Source organism: Caretta caretta, chromosome 10, assembly GCF_965140235.1.
Source record: "Caretta caretta isolate rCarCar2 chromosome 10, rCarCar1.hap1, whole genome shotgun sequence".
Classification (NCBI taxonomy): Eukaryota; Metazoa; Chordata; order Testudines; family Cheloniidae; genus Caretta; species Caretta caretta.
This window is the reverse complement of record NC_134215.1, coordinates 49,861,105-49,873,698: the sequence shown is the minus strand read 5'-3', so window position 1 is coordinate 49,873,698 and position 12,594 is coordinate 49,861,105. Positions and strand designations below refer to the sequence as shown.

General features: G+C 43.9%; 1 protein-coding gene across 8 annotated transcripts in view; it reads right to left on the bottom strand.

Moving 5' to 3' along the window:
* The window catches only part of SCAPER (S-phase cyclin A associated protein in the ER), a 369,412-nt gene extending 359,417 nt beyond the window's left edge, over positions 1 to 9,995 (bottom strand). For 3 of the 8 annotated variants that reach the window (XM_075132981.1, XM_075132982.1, XM_075132983.1), the window contains exons 1-2: positions 9,831 to 9,995; positions 5,589 to 5,664 (exon numbers count right to left, since the gene is read on the bottom strand). In XM_075132981.1, the coding sequence (XP_074989082.1) occupies positions 5,589 to 5,664; positions 9,831 to 9,886 (132 nt within the window). In that variant the 5' untranslated portion in view covers positions 9,887 to 9,995. The remainder of the gene's footprint in view (positions 1 to 5,588; positions 5,665 to 9,830) is intronic. The other 5 variants (XM_075132979.1, XM_048867925.2, XM_075132980.1 and 2 more) reach the window with 3 other exon arrangements.
* Between the last annotated feature and the right edge of the window lie 2,599 nt (positions 9,996 to 12,594).

The window sequence follows — 12,594 nt, the reverse complement described above, 5'->3', positions numbered from 1 at the left end:
AGGGCAGGGGAAAGCAAGTCACAAAGTTCCATGAAAGTGCCCCTACGCATGCGAAAGTTTCGCAGCCACTGGGAATCGTCCCAGACCTGCAACACTATGCGGTCCCACCACTCTGTGCTTGTTTCCCGAGCACAGAATCGGCGTTCCACAGCATGAACCTGCCCCATTAGCACCATGATGCATGCATTGTCAGGGCCCATGCTTTCAGAGAAATCTGTGTCCATGTCCTGATCACTCACGGGACCGCGCTGACGTCGCCTCCTCGCCCGGTATCGCGTTGCCATGTTCTGGTGCTGCATATACTGCTGAATAATGCGTGTGGTGGTTAATGTGCTCCTAATTGCCAAAGTGAGCTGAGCGGGCTCCATGCTTGCCGTGGTATGGCGTCTGCACAGGTAACTCAGGAAAAAAGGCGCGAAATGATTGTCTGCCCTTGCTTTCACGGGGGGGGGAGGGAGGGAACGGGGGGCTGACGATATGTACCCAGAACCACCCGCGACAATGTTTTAGCCCCATCAGGCATTGGGATCTCAACCCAGAATTCCAATGGGCAGCGGAGACTGCGGGAACTGTGGGATAGCTACCCACAGTGCAACGCTCCGGAAGTCGACGCTTGCCTCGGTACTGTGGAAGAGCTCCGCCGAGTTAATGCACTTAATGCACTTAGAGCATTTTCTGTGGGGACACACACACTCGAATATATAAAACCGATTTCTAAAAAACCGACTTCTATAAATTCGACTTAATTTCGTAGTGTAGACATACCCTAATAGGTATGTGAATAGTGGCTGTGTTTTAAATCACTGAATCAGTGGTCTGTGTGTTGCAAACAATACCGCTTCTGTAAAATGTTGCATTTTGGCTTTACAGATATGACCTTGGGAGCCCAGCCTCGCTCTTTGTTATCGCTGGCTGAACGGCTGCGCAGAATTAGAAAGCAGCCATGAAAAACTGAAGAGGACTTTCTGCGTGATGTGATGATGCACCCCGCGGCAGAAAAACAAGAATTGAAGAAGTGGCGGGACAGCGAGAAGAGCGACCAAAAGGAGAACATGGCACGCCAGAACAAAGCCATGGAGCGGCTCTTAAACGTTATGGAGGGCCAACCGGACACGCTCCAGGTGCTATGAGCACTGCAAACCGAGCAGCTCTGTGCCCACCCGCCCCTGCACCTGCTGTCGCAAAACTCTTTCCCATGCACCCCCCCCAGACACCACCAGCACATTCTTATCAACCTCCTGGCTCCAGTCTGTATCCGCTACATTCCACTCCTCCCCCGTCACAGTCCAGCGCTGCGGACTCCCAGTACTCACTGCACTCAACACCCGTCCCTCTGCAGTTTAGCCCTGCTGAAGTACAGTACCCGCTGCACTGTACTCCAAAGGAGAAGGCTAGGTATGATACCTGGACATACACAAATCTTTAACCGTCCCGGGCCCCCACCTCCTCCTGGGACCCTCCCTTCCCCCATCCCCCTCAGTGTTGATGTGTCTTTATGTCTCTCTCCCTCCTCCGGTCGTTGTTTTTTAATAAAAGAATTCAGTTGGTTTGAAAGCAATCTTCATTCCATTAATTGAAAGCAAACAGAGCCATGCAAAGCAACAGGCTATTTTCTTAAACCTTCATAGTGCATCGTCTGCACCAATCACAATCACCTCCTAGCATTACAAGCACTGCACTCCCAAGCATAGCAACAAATATTACAGGTTTTCAGCTTCAAATTGCTGCCTCAAAGCATCCCTGATCCTTATGGCCCTGTGTTGTGCCCCTCTAATAACCTTTGTCTCTGGCTGTTCAAATTCAGCCTCCAGGCGCTTACCTCCGCACTCCAGCCCTGAGTGAAGCTTTCACCCTTCTTTTCACAAATATTATGGAGCATACAGCACGCGGCTATACGCACAGGAATATTGTCATCAGCCAGGTCCAGCCTACCATATAGGCAATGCCAGCAGGCCTTTAAATGGCCAGAAGCACACTCAACAGTCATTCTTGCACTTTCTCAGACTGTTGTTGAACCATCCTTGCTGCTGTCAAGGTGCCCCATGTATGGCTTCATAAACCATGGCACTAAGGGGAAGGCAGGGTCTCCCAGGATCACAGTGGGCATTTCAACTTCCCCTACAGTGATCTGGTCTGGGAAGAAAGTCCCTGCCTGCAGCTTCCTGAACCAGTCAGTGTTCCAAAAGATGCGTGCGTCATGTACCTTTCCAGACCAGCCGGCGTTAATGTCCGTGAAACGCCCACGGTGATCCACAAGCGCCAGGAGACTGATGAAGAAATACCCCTTCCAATTAATGTACTCTGTGGCTAGGTGGTCTGGTGTCAGAATTGGAATACATGTACATCTATCGCCCCTCCACAGTTAGGGAAGCCCATCTGTGCAAAGCCATCCACAATATCACACAAGTTGCCCAGAGTCACAGTCTTTCGGAGCAGGATGCAATTAATGGCCCTGCACATGTCTGTCAACACAAGTCCAACGGTCAACTTTCCCACCCAAACTGGTTAGCAACCGATCGGTAGCAGTCTGGAGTAGCCAGCTTCCACAGTGCAATCACCATGCACTTCTCCAATGGCAGGGCAGCTCTCATTCTTATGTCCTTGCACCGCAGGGCTGAGGAGAGCTCATCACACAGTCCCATGAATGTGGCTTTCCTCATCCAAAAGTTCTGCAGCCACTGCTCGTCATCCCAGACGTGCATGACAATGTGATCCCACCACTCAGTGCTTGTTTCCCAAGCCCAAAAGTGGCGTTCCACTGTGGCCAGCACCTCCGTGAATGCCACAAGCAATCTCATGCCGTATCTATTACGCGTGGCAAGATCAATGTCGAACTGCTCTTGCCTTTGTAGTTTAAGAAATAACTCCACTGCCACTTGTGATGTGTTAGTGAGAGCGAGCAGCATATTGGTCCATAGTGTGGGATCCATTCCTGCAGACCAAAGAGGCAGAGCAGAGCGTACAGTACACAAACCGTTGAAAGATGGCGCCAAATGCGGACAGAAGCACAGGGATGGTTGGGACGCGAAGCAATGCATCACGGAGCATTGGGACAGGACCCAGGATGCCCCACGACCCCCTCCGCCTTCCCACAACTCTTAGCAGCAAAAGAGGAAGAGATGCTCTGGTGGGATAGCTGAGCAGAGTGCATCACTCCGAATACCACTGCAAGTGCCACAAGTGTGAACACGCTATTGTGCAGGCAGCTGACAGTGTGAACACATAACAGTGGTTTCCCTTCAGCGCTCTCTGAGCAACGCTGTAACTGCCAGCGCTGAACTCTGCCAGTGTGGACATACCCTAAAACTCTGCACAATTACAGTACAAACCAAACAACGACATAATTTGTGACAAGGCAGGCAAAATCTTACTAAGACTCAAGTGTAACTACTAACATTTTGTGATTTAGTTTGATACTCTTAAAAATGCTTCTAATATATATGTAAAATTAAATAAAAAAATATATTAAAAGAATTTTAAGGTTACAAAGTCAAGCATTCAAAAAAGTTAGGAAATGTCAAACTTAAGGTTTCCTGAGCAACCTTGATCTAGCCCCCTTGTGAGTATACATTCAGATAAAGACTTTAATTACGTGATCACATACTGTATTTTTCAGAAGACCCCTGCTTCATTCAAGGCAAAGCAGGAATGGTGTTCACTGAATGGGCAGCTATTCCATATTTCTTCTTATCCTCTTCATACAATGCAGAGCCCAAGGCCTAATTTATCACACATCAGCCAAACCCTGAACTGAATATATGAATCACTAAATTTCTCATGGGCTTTTCTATGGTGCGCTCAACAAAGTACCTGAGGGGTCACAGACATGAATGGATCTGTCTTCACACCATTATCACAAGGTGGCATTATTAGCCCCACTTTACAGATGGAGAATAGAGGGACAGAGACATTCAGGTCAAAACTCACAAAAACTTAAAGGAAACCTGCACAACGCCTTAAAAAAAATAAGCCTCGGAGCTTAAATTCATAACTTTGTTATAATGAACCTTAAATTCAGTGTCTTTATTAGGCCCATCATTGTCTAACCATCTATAACCCACTAACTCTCCTTTATCTTATGGTGGCAGAGGTGTTAACTGCCACCTATCTCTCCCAAACCTGAGGAAGAGCGGTGGGTAAACTCAAAAGCTTTTTTTTTTTCACCAGCTGAAGTTGGTCCAATAAAAGATATTACCTCACACATCTTGTCTCTCTAATATCCTGAGACCAACACAGCTACAACACTAAAAACATCCACTAATTTTGGGTGCTGAAATTGAGACGCCCAGGGCCTGATTTTTCGCTGTACTTAGCATTTGTATGGCACTTTTTACAGTAAGTTCAAAGCACAGCTCTAGTCAACTTCAAATTGCAGTTGTGAGCACTCAGCACTTCTGCAAGTCTTGTCCCAGGTGTCTCAAGTTCAGCAACTAGAAAATTAGGAAACTTAGAAAATTAATGGCAACTTATAAAAAATTTGGTTAAAGTGATTTGCCAAGCATTGCATAAGAACTCTGGCAGAAGTAGGGATAGAATTTTCAGCCAAGTGACACTATATTTTTTCTACCTGCAGTCCCCAACTGCATTCACTGTACACCTTCCAAATTCAAATTGTATGGCAATCTTAATTCTGGCATTTACTGACTTTTGAGTTCTTGACTTTGCAACCTGAATGTTCCTTTACTGTAGATTTTTTAAATGTCATTTCCTAATTTTTTTTAAAAAGCAAACTAAAAAAAAAATCCACCATGTGGAATCATATTGACTCCCTATGTGGGTCATCAGCAGTGTTCACACCTTTAATCCACAGCCCAGACTTCTACAATGTGAGCTGAGTAATTGATAATAGTAGTCTGTTAGTCTTTATGAAGGCTAGCCAGTAGAGCAGGGGTTCCCAAATTTGATTCACGGCATGCTCAGGCTAAGCCCCTGACAGGCCGTGAACCTGCGGACGCTCTGATAAACAAAGCGTCTTGCAGCCCGCCAGGGGCTTACCCTGAACAAGCCGTGAACCAAGTTTGGGAACCCCTACACTAGCAGGTTTCACATCTATTTGCTCCAGGAAAGGAATGCTGAGATTCAAGAATTCTGGTTTCAATTCCAGGTTCAATAGGGGAGGGTGCTGTAGTGGCTATTAAAAAACAAACAAAAAACTATCCCTCTCCTCCCTCTGCAGCCCATCTGTCTCCTCTGTTTCTACCCACTATCACCTGTGCTCCTGTCTCTGTACATTCTGCTCCTATTCTCCATGTGCTGTTTTGCTATCACCACTCAGAACATAATAGAGAAATGGCTGCTTGATACAGTACTAAGGGACCTCTTTCCCTTTCCGCACTCAGGACATATCTACACTATAAACTTAAGTAGACCTATGTTAGGTCAACTTACAGCCACTGCAATAATTACTGTGGTGGTTGACACCCACACTACCCTCCTTTTGTCAGAGGTGCGCATCCTCACCAGGAGCACTTCCACTGATTTAAGGCCGGGGTGGGGGGAAGAAGGGCTGAGAGTTGCAAACAAACTACAATATTTATTTTTGGTCAAGAAAAATCTTAAAACACTGTTGAACTGCATGAGTGACTTACCATCATGTTATAACTCTCTGCTACATCAACAGTCTCACTTATCACATTTTTGGCTGACCCCATGGAGTTTTCATACCTGTGTTAAAATAAATGTAACTAGTCATTAACTTTATTTTGTGCCATATATATATTTAAAAAACTATGTTCTAACTTTAATGCTACACATAAATATTTCATCATCTTTGGAAGAGTTAGAAAATGAAATAGCATTTACATCATGCATGCCAGTTTAAATCTATAGGTACAACTATCATCTAAATGCCTTATCAAACGTTTAAAAGGATTTTTTATTAAAAGATAGCTTAACATCTGGCAGAAAAACCAAAGGGTTAACAGAGGGAATCCATAGCAAAGTTTAAATCTCCATGCAGATATATTAGTAATGCCATAAAGTATATGTAAATTGATTCAAATCAACTGTATTGGGAAATATGTTCCTAATATAACAGGAAAATACAAATGATGGAAATCTAAAACCTTTTTAGAAGAGGTAATATTTTGGTCCAGGACTTCCCATCTGCCTCATTAGAGGCATCTCAATTGAAATAAAGAGATCTAGGTTACAAATAAAACAGCAATTTCAAACTAGTCTACATCAGTTTTTTGTTTTTTCTTTTGGTTACACTTCTAAGAAGGGTATGCCCTTTGTGTATTCCACAGTTTTGGAAAATAGCATATTATTCCTTTATGGCATGATCCTGCAGGGCTCTTTCATTCTTGCTGTCCCACTAAAGTGAATGATTTACACCAGTGGTCTTTATAAAGCATTTATTTAAAAGGGCTTCACTGAATTTCTTTACTTGCTTTAGTCTGGTACACACATTATCTTTTAATAAATGAGGTTTTATTAAATATTTCTTAAAGCCAGCTTCACAGTAAATCTACATGTGCTTTCACTGTTTACATTGCGAAGAATCTTTGGCAGATTATGACAAAATCCAATTTTAGGTTTTTATTGTCATGATATTTAAAAGTTGTAAATGTATTTCATCTATGTAGTCATATGATAATGACTCCCTCTATGATGTGAACAGATAAAATGTTAAATTTTCAAAACTGTCTCTTTGACAAGCACCTCCTCTGAAGCATCTGGTACTGACCACTGTTAGAGACAGGATTCTAAATTAGGGGCCTTGCGTCTGACCCAGTGCAACAATTCCTATGCATCACTGTTAAATGGCAGTACTGTACCTTTTTTTAAGCTACAGTTGTGCCATTCCCCTGCTTTCTGACTGGTACGTCAAACTTTCCACATCTTGAACCCCATGTTATGTTTGTATAAGTTTCAGTGTATACACTGTATACTCAAACAGATATTTAAAACATGGGCAAGTCATGTAGGCTTTTAAAATAACCATCAGGTAACTGCTAGATTCTTTCTTTCATTTTACTCTCCATTATCTGAAATACATTCTTTTTAAAAAAAAATCTAGGGTTTTTTTCCCCTGTGCTGATTTTATTTTTGTGATTTGGAAAACACTGAAACAATCTGCCTCTGTTTGAGGATAAGTGAAATTAGCATGATTGTTTTTGTTTAAAAAAACAAACACTTGATTTGTCAAAATAAAATGTGCTTGTGCATCAACATTATTTAAAAGATCAGCACATGTCACAAGCATGATACCCACAATAACATGGAGCAACACAGAGAAATAAAAAATATGGCAAAACAAGGGATGAAGAAGGGGAAGGAACCCTCAACACTGTAAGTATTCAGAAAATGCCTTTACACCTTAAAGTAAGTTAGGCTGAAGATAATCCCCTCACCCCATCCCCCATATCAAATTAAAAACATTTAAATTAGATGAAATTTGGGCCTTCGGAAATTTTACAATACTGTGTCGCTTTGAATTTTGGCAATCACTTGAGGACAAGAGACCCTGATATCAAGAACCTGTAACAGCCGTTTCCAATCACTGCCATGTACATCAGTATCTATTATGCTGTACTGCCCGTTTCACAGAATCATAGAACTGGAAGGGACCTCAAGAGGTCATCTAGTCCAGTCCCCTGCACTCAAGGCAGGATTAAGTATTACCAGACCATCCCTGACAGGTGTTTGTCCAACCTGCTCTTAAAAATCCCCAATGATGGAGATTCCACAACCCCCCTAGGCAATTTATTCCAGTGCTTAACCACCCTGAAAGTTAGGAAGTTTTTCCTAATGTTCAACCTAAAACGCCCTTGCTGCAATTTAAGCCCATTGTTTCTTGTCCTATCCTCAGAGATTAAGAAGAACAATTTTTCTCCCTCTTCCTTGTAACAACCTTTTATATACTTGAAAACTGTTATCATGTCCCCTCTCAATCTTCTCTTCTCCAGACTAAACAAACCAAAATTTTTCAATCTTCCCTCATAGGTCATGTTTTCTAAACCTTTAATCATTTTTATTGCTCTTCTCTGGACTCTCTCCAATTTGTCCACATCCTTCCTGAAATGTGGCGCCCAGAACTGGACAGAATACTCCAGTTGAGGCCTAATCAGCGCAGAGTAGAGCAGAAGAATTACTTCTCACGTCTTGCTTATAATATTCCTGCTAATACATCCCAGAATGATGTTTGCTTTTTTTTTTTGCAACAGCGTTACACTGTTGACTAATATTTAGCTTGTGATCTAGTATGACCCCCAGATCCCTTTCTGCAGTACTCCTTCCTAGGCAGTCATTTCCCATTTTGTATGTGTGCAACTGACTGTTCCTTCCTAAATAGAATACTTTGCATTTGTCCTTATTGAATTTCATCCTATTTACTTCAGACCATTTCTCCAGTTTGTCCAGACCATTTTGAATTTTAATCTTATCCTCCAAAGCACTTGCAACCCCCCCCCCCCCCCAGCTTGGTATCGTCTGCAAACTTTATAAGCTTACTCTCTATGCCATTATCTAAATCAGTGATGAAGATACAGCTACAGAAATTCTGTTCAATAACTCTTCTTGCTGTCCTTACCTATTAAAAAGTGACAGTATCAATTTAGAACCTAATCAGCTAAAGTTTTAAGTCGTTTCCAATAATACTCTTGCTCAAGTCCCTCCTGCCAGTTTTTGAGATTTTACAATCAAATTCTCCTTTCTCCCTCATCTGTGTGTAGGTCTTTCACAAAAACAAAAAGACGAGACATAGGCAGAAACAGGGAAAATTACTATACATAAAATGCTATCAAATACATAAAGGAATCTTCCTCCTTTCTCTTTCATGAATAATAATCTCAGGTGTTCCTTGTAACTCTAGTAAGAAAAAAAACAGAAGTATTCATTTTAAATTTACTGCACCCCTTTAACTATAAGCCTCAGCTGGTAACGGTATGCCAGAACTGGTGTGCACTGAACCACCACAGAGTTTAGGCTGATCACAAGCCTGGGACTTGGATCAACTCCTAAATTACAGCAGCTGTTCTAAAGATGTTCTTGGAGGGTTAGACTGAATTCCCACATGATCCTGTAAGAGTTCAGGGTGGCTCCAGACTGGAGCCTCCAGTCCTGCTTAACACCTCTAAAGTCTTCTGGTCGATAACTGGGTTCCAGCTGCCCTCTGAACAAGACTAATCACGTTTACCTGACACCAGTGGTAGATATTTAGATGCCGTTTGCGCAAGTGGGTAAAGTATTTTTTCCGAAGCCCAAACAACCGAGCAAAGTTCGCTTCACGGTAAGTGCTAAGCAAAGGGGGTCCCAAGCACAGAGCAGAGCTCTCTCTCCTCCACACTCAGGAGCCCCCCAACACAGCCCAGCCTCCAGCCATGCGAGGGACCGCTGCGTGGGAGCGGGGCTTTGGGGAGTGTCCCTGGTAGAGGAAAAAGAACAGGAGTACTTGTGGCACCTTAGAGACTAACAAATTTATTTGGGCAAAAGCTTTCATGAGCTACAGCTCACTTCATTGGATGCATTCACTGGAAAAAACTGGTAGAGGAGTTTATAGAGCGGGCCCGCTTTCGGGGAAAGCCTCCCTTCCCCTCCCTGCGTACGGGGGCCCCACAGCAGCCTATGCGCGGCAGCCCCACGCACCCTCCCAGCAGCAGAGCCAGGTGTCAGGCTGTCAGCAACCCCTTGTTTGTCGGACCCCGCAGGTGCTGCCGCCAGCGCGAGGGAGGGAGGGAGGCCCATCCCCCGCGCCCCGCCCGCCTTGATGGAGAGAGGCTCCGGCAAAGGAACCGGGCCGGCCGGCCGCCATCTTGTTATTACCCCGGGGCTTAGCAAGTCGCCCCTCCCCTTTACTCCGCGGAGCGCAATAAGCGACCCACACTTACATTCTCCTCTTTGCTGCGTTGTCCCGCCTGCGCCCGTCCCGCCGAGCTGATGTCATCTCATCCCGCCAGGGGCCGGTGCAGAGTCAGCAAGGGCCTCCCGTCGCGGCTTGTCGGAACATGCCGGAGCCGCTTGCGCGTGCTCAGTACGAGCCGGCGAAGGCGCTGCCCTACGTCTGCCCGTAGTTCGTTGCTACCAGTACCTGCTTGGAGGGCGGGGGTGATGGTTAGGGTTTATGCAGGAGGCAAAAGGAATCCAGAGCAGGGGAGGAGCAGATAGGCAGCACTGGGGACAAGATGCCGGAGATGCGGTTAAGAAAGGGAAATGGACTCTGATGGAAGAGTGGCAGAGGGGGGAGGAACCCTGGCATAGAGAGCGGCAGGGTAGATAAAAGGTACCACAAATGGGTTGATCTGCTGTCATTGCCAGAATGGAGTGCGGGCTGTAGAGGGACTTGTGTGGTACATCTCAGCCCTTCCCTCCCTTCAACGCACACACTGTAGCCCAATGCCTAAATAATAATAATATCTAGCTCTTAAATAGTGCTTTTCATCTGTAGATTTCAAAGCAATAGACAAAGGAACTAAGCATTGCCATCCCTGTTTTATAGATGGGGAAACTGAGGCACAGGGAGGGGACATGACTTGCAGCTCTCCTCAGTCAGAAATGGTGTATTACGTACACAGGGTTTTTAGGCCTCGGGTGTGATCTCGCACCTATAGGAGTGACAGAATCTTCCATTTTCCCCATCCATGAGGAAACTGAAGGCAGGGAAAAAATAGTGAAATGTATTTGTATTAATTCATGCATAATAATAATAAGGTTTATTATCACTAGGTACAATGTAGTTGTCTCAGAGTGTCACACAGGACCAGTGTGGTAGTGTGGGGACACAAAAGAGTGACAATAAAATACTGTTTTAAATGCACTCTCCATATCCCATGGCCACATGTGTCCTCCACATTGCCACAACTGACAACAGCCATGTCTGTATGCTTCCAGTCTGCCATGCCTGAGCACAGCCGTGTCTATTTGCCTTTCCTATTGCAATGCCTGAGCATGGCCATGTCTGTCCACTCCCTCATTGCCATGCCTGAGCACACCCATGACCTACATCTGTATGCTCTCTCTGCCCTTGCCTTCAACTGTCATGTCTGCATTCCCTGTGTCATGTGTACTCCTTGTACACAGTAGGTTGCAAGGCTGCCTGCTACTAGCAGGTCAGGCTTCTGTACCGGATTTGGACTGACTACAGAACTTCCATCAGGGAGATACTAAGAGACGTATTCTCTTTCAGACACTTTAATGCACTGCCAGGTACAGCTGCTACCAGCTCAAGTAAGCTATGTCACACACAATCCCACCTTGTGGTTCAACTTTATAATATGGTTTTAGCATTCCATCATGCCACTCAGCCATGCCTTCTTACAGCCACATCTGTTCATTGCCCCCTTACACACCTTTGCACAGCCATGCTACCATGTCCCCAGCACAGTGATGTCTGTACATTCCTCCCCGCCACACCTGAGCATAGTTATGTCTTTACACTACACCATTGTCATGCCTGACATGCCACATCTGCATGCTTCCTTCTGCCATGCCTCAGTGCAGTCATAGCTGTGTGTTATCTCTACTGCCACACCTGGGTGTGGCCACACATGTGCGCTGTCCCCAATACCCTACAACTGAAAACAACCATGTTTCTGTGTTCTTCCTCATCCCCTCTGCCACACCCCAAAATGGCTGTGTTTTGTATGCTGCCACATCTCAGTTCCTCTGCCTCTGTACACTCCTCCCTAGTATCTTGCCTGAGCATGTGATACCAAATACTACCATTCTGATTTGATATATAGTACCAGTAACTGATATCAAATCAGAATGGTGGTAGTGTATAACCAGTTCATCCAGGTGTAAATGGCTATACTAAGTGTAAAGCAGTGGAAAATCACATCTGTAGTGTCTTAAATTTCAAAAACACTCTTGAATCCTTCGTAATGAAGGGTGCTATAAATCATTTAGAACAACACTCAGAATGCAATGTAAATGATACTCAGTAAATTAAAAGCTCATGCTCAAATAAATTGGTTAGTCTCTAAGGTGCCACAAGAACTCCTTTTCTTTTTAGTAAATTATCACTATCTTGAAATCCATATACTTCATATTTGAACAGTATAAGACTATACTCTTTATAATTATCACAGAATTGTTGCTCAGTTTACATTATTCTGACAGTGAAATAATACAAAATGATATGCATAATAGAAAATAACAGAAAATCAAGGTACATTAATTGCTAGCTGAAAAGCAGCAAAATTAAAATTTAGAAATGTCAACGTTCTAGTAAAAAAAACCAGATAGAACAGACAATGTTACCTGTTTGAGATTATTGTTAAGCATTCCATTGGCTTCGTTGCTGGGAATCTGCTGTCATGCTAACAATTAAATAGAAACAGATTCAGGTTTGCAAAGCACTCAGAGAACAAAAGAAACTAGAGGTTAAGCACAGTTATTAGAAAGCGAGGCAAAAAAAAATCCAACACAGTCAAAAATCTGTTTGGAACACAACTTCCTAAAAAGAATTTCTTTGCAATTAAAAGAGCAGCTCCAAATAATGAAACCATAGGGTGGGGAAAATATATCATTATTGTAGTCCTAACTGATGGCATTGATGAAGAAAGCGGTAAAATCAAAGATTATTCAGATCAGAAATCTTACCTGCAGTGAACTGGAAGGTTCTGATATGAACATTAAAATGATTATCAGGCA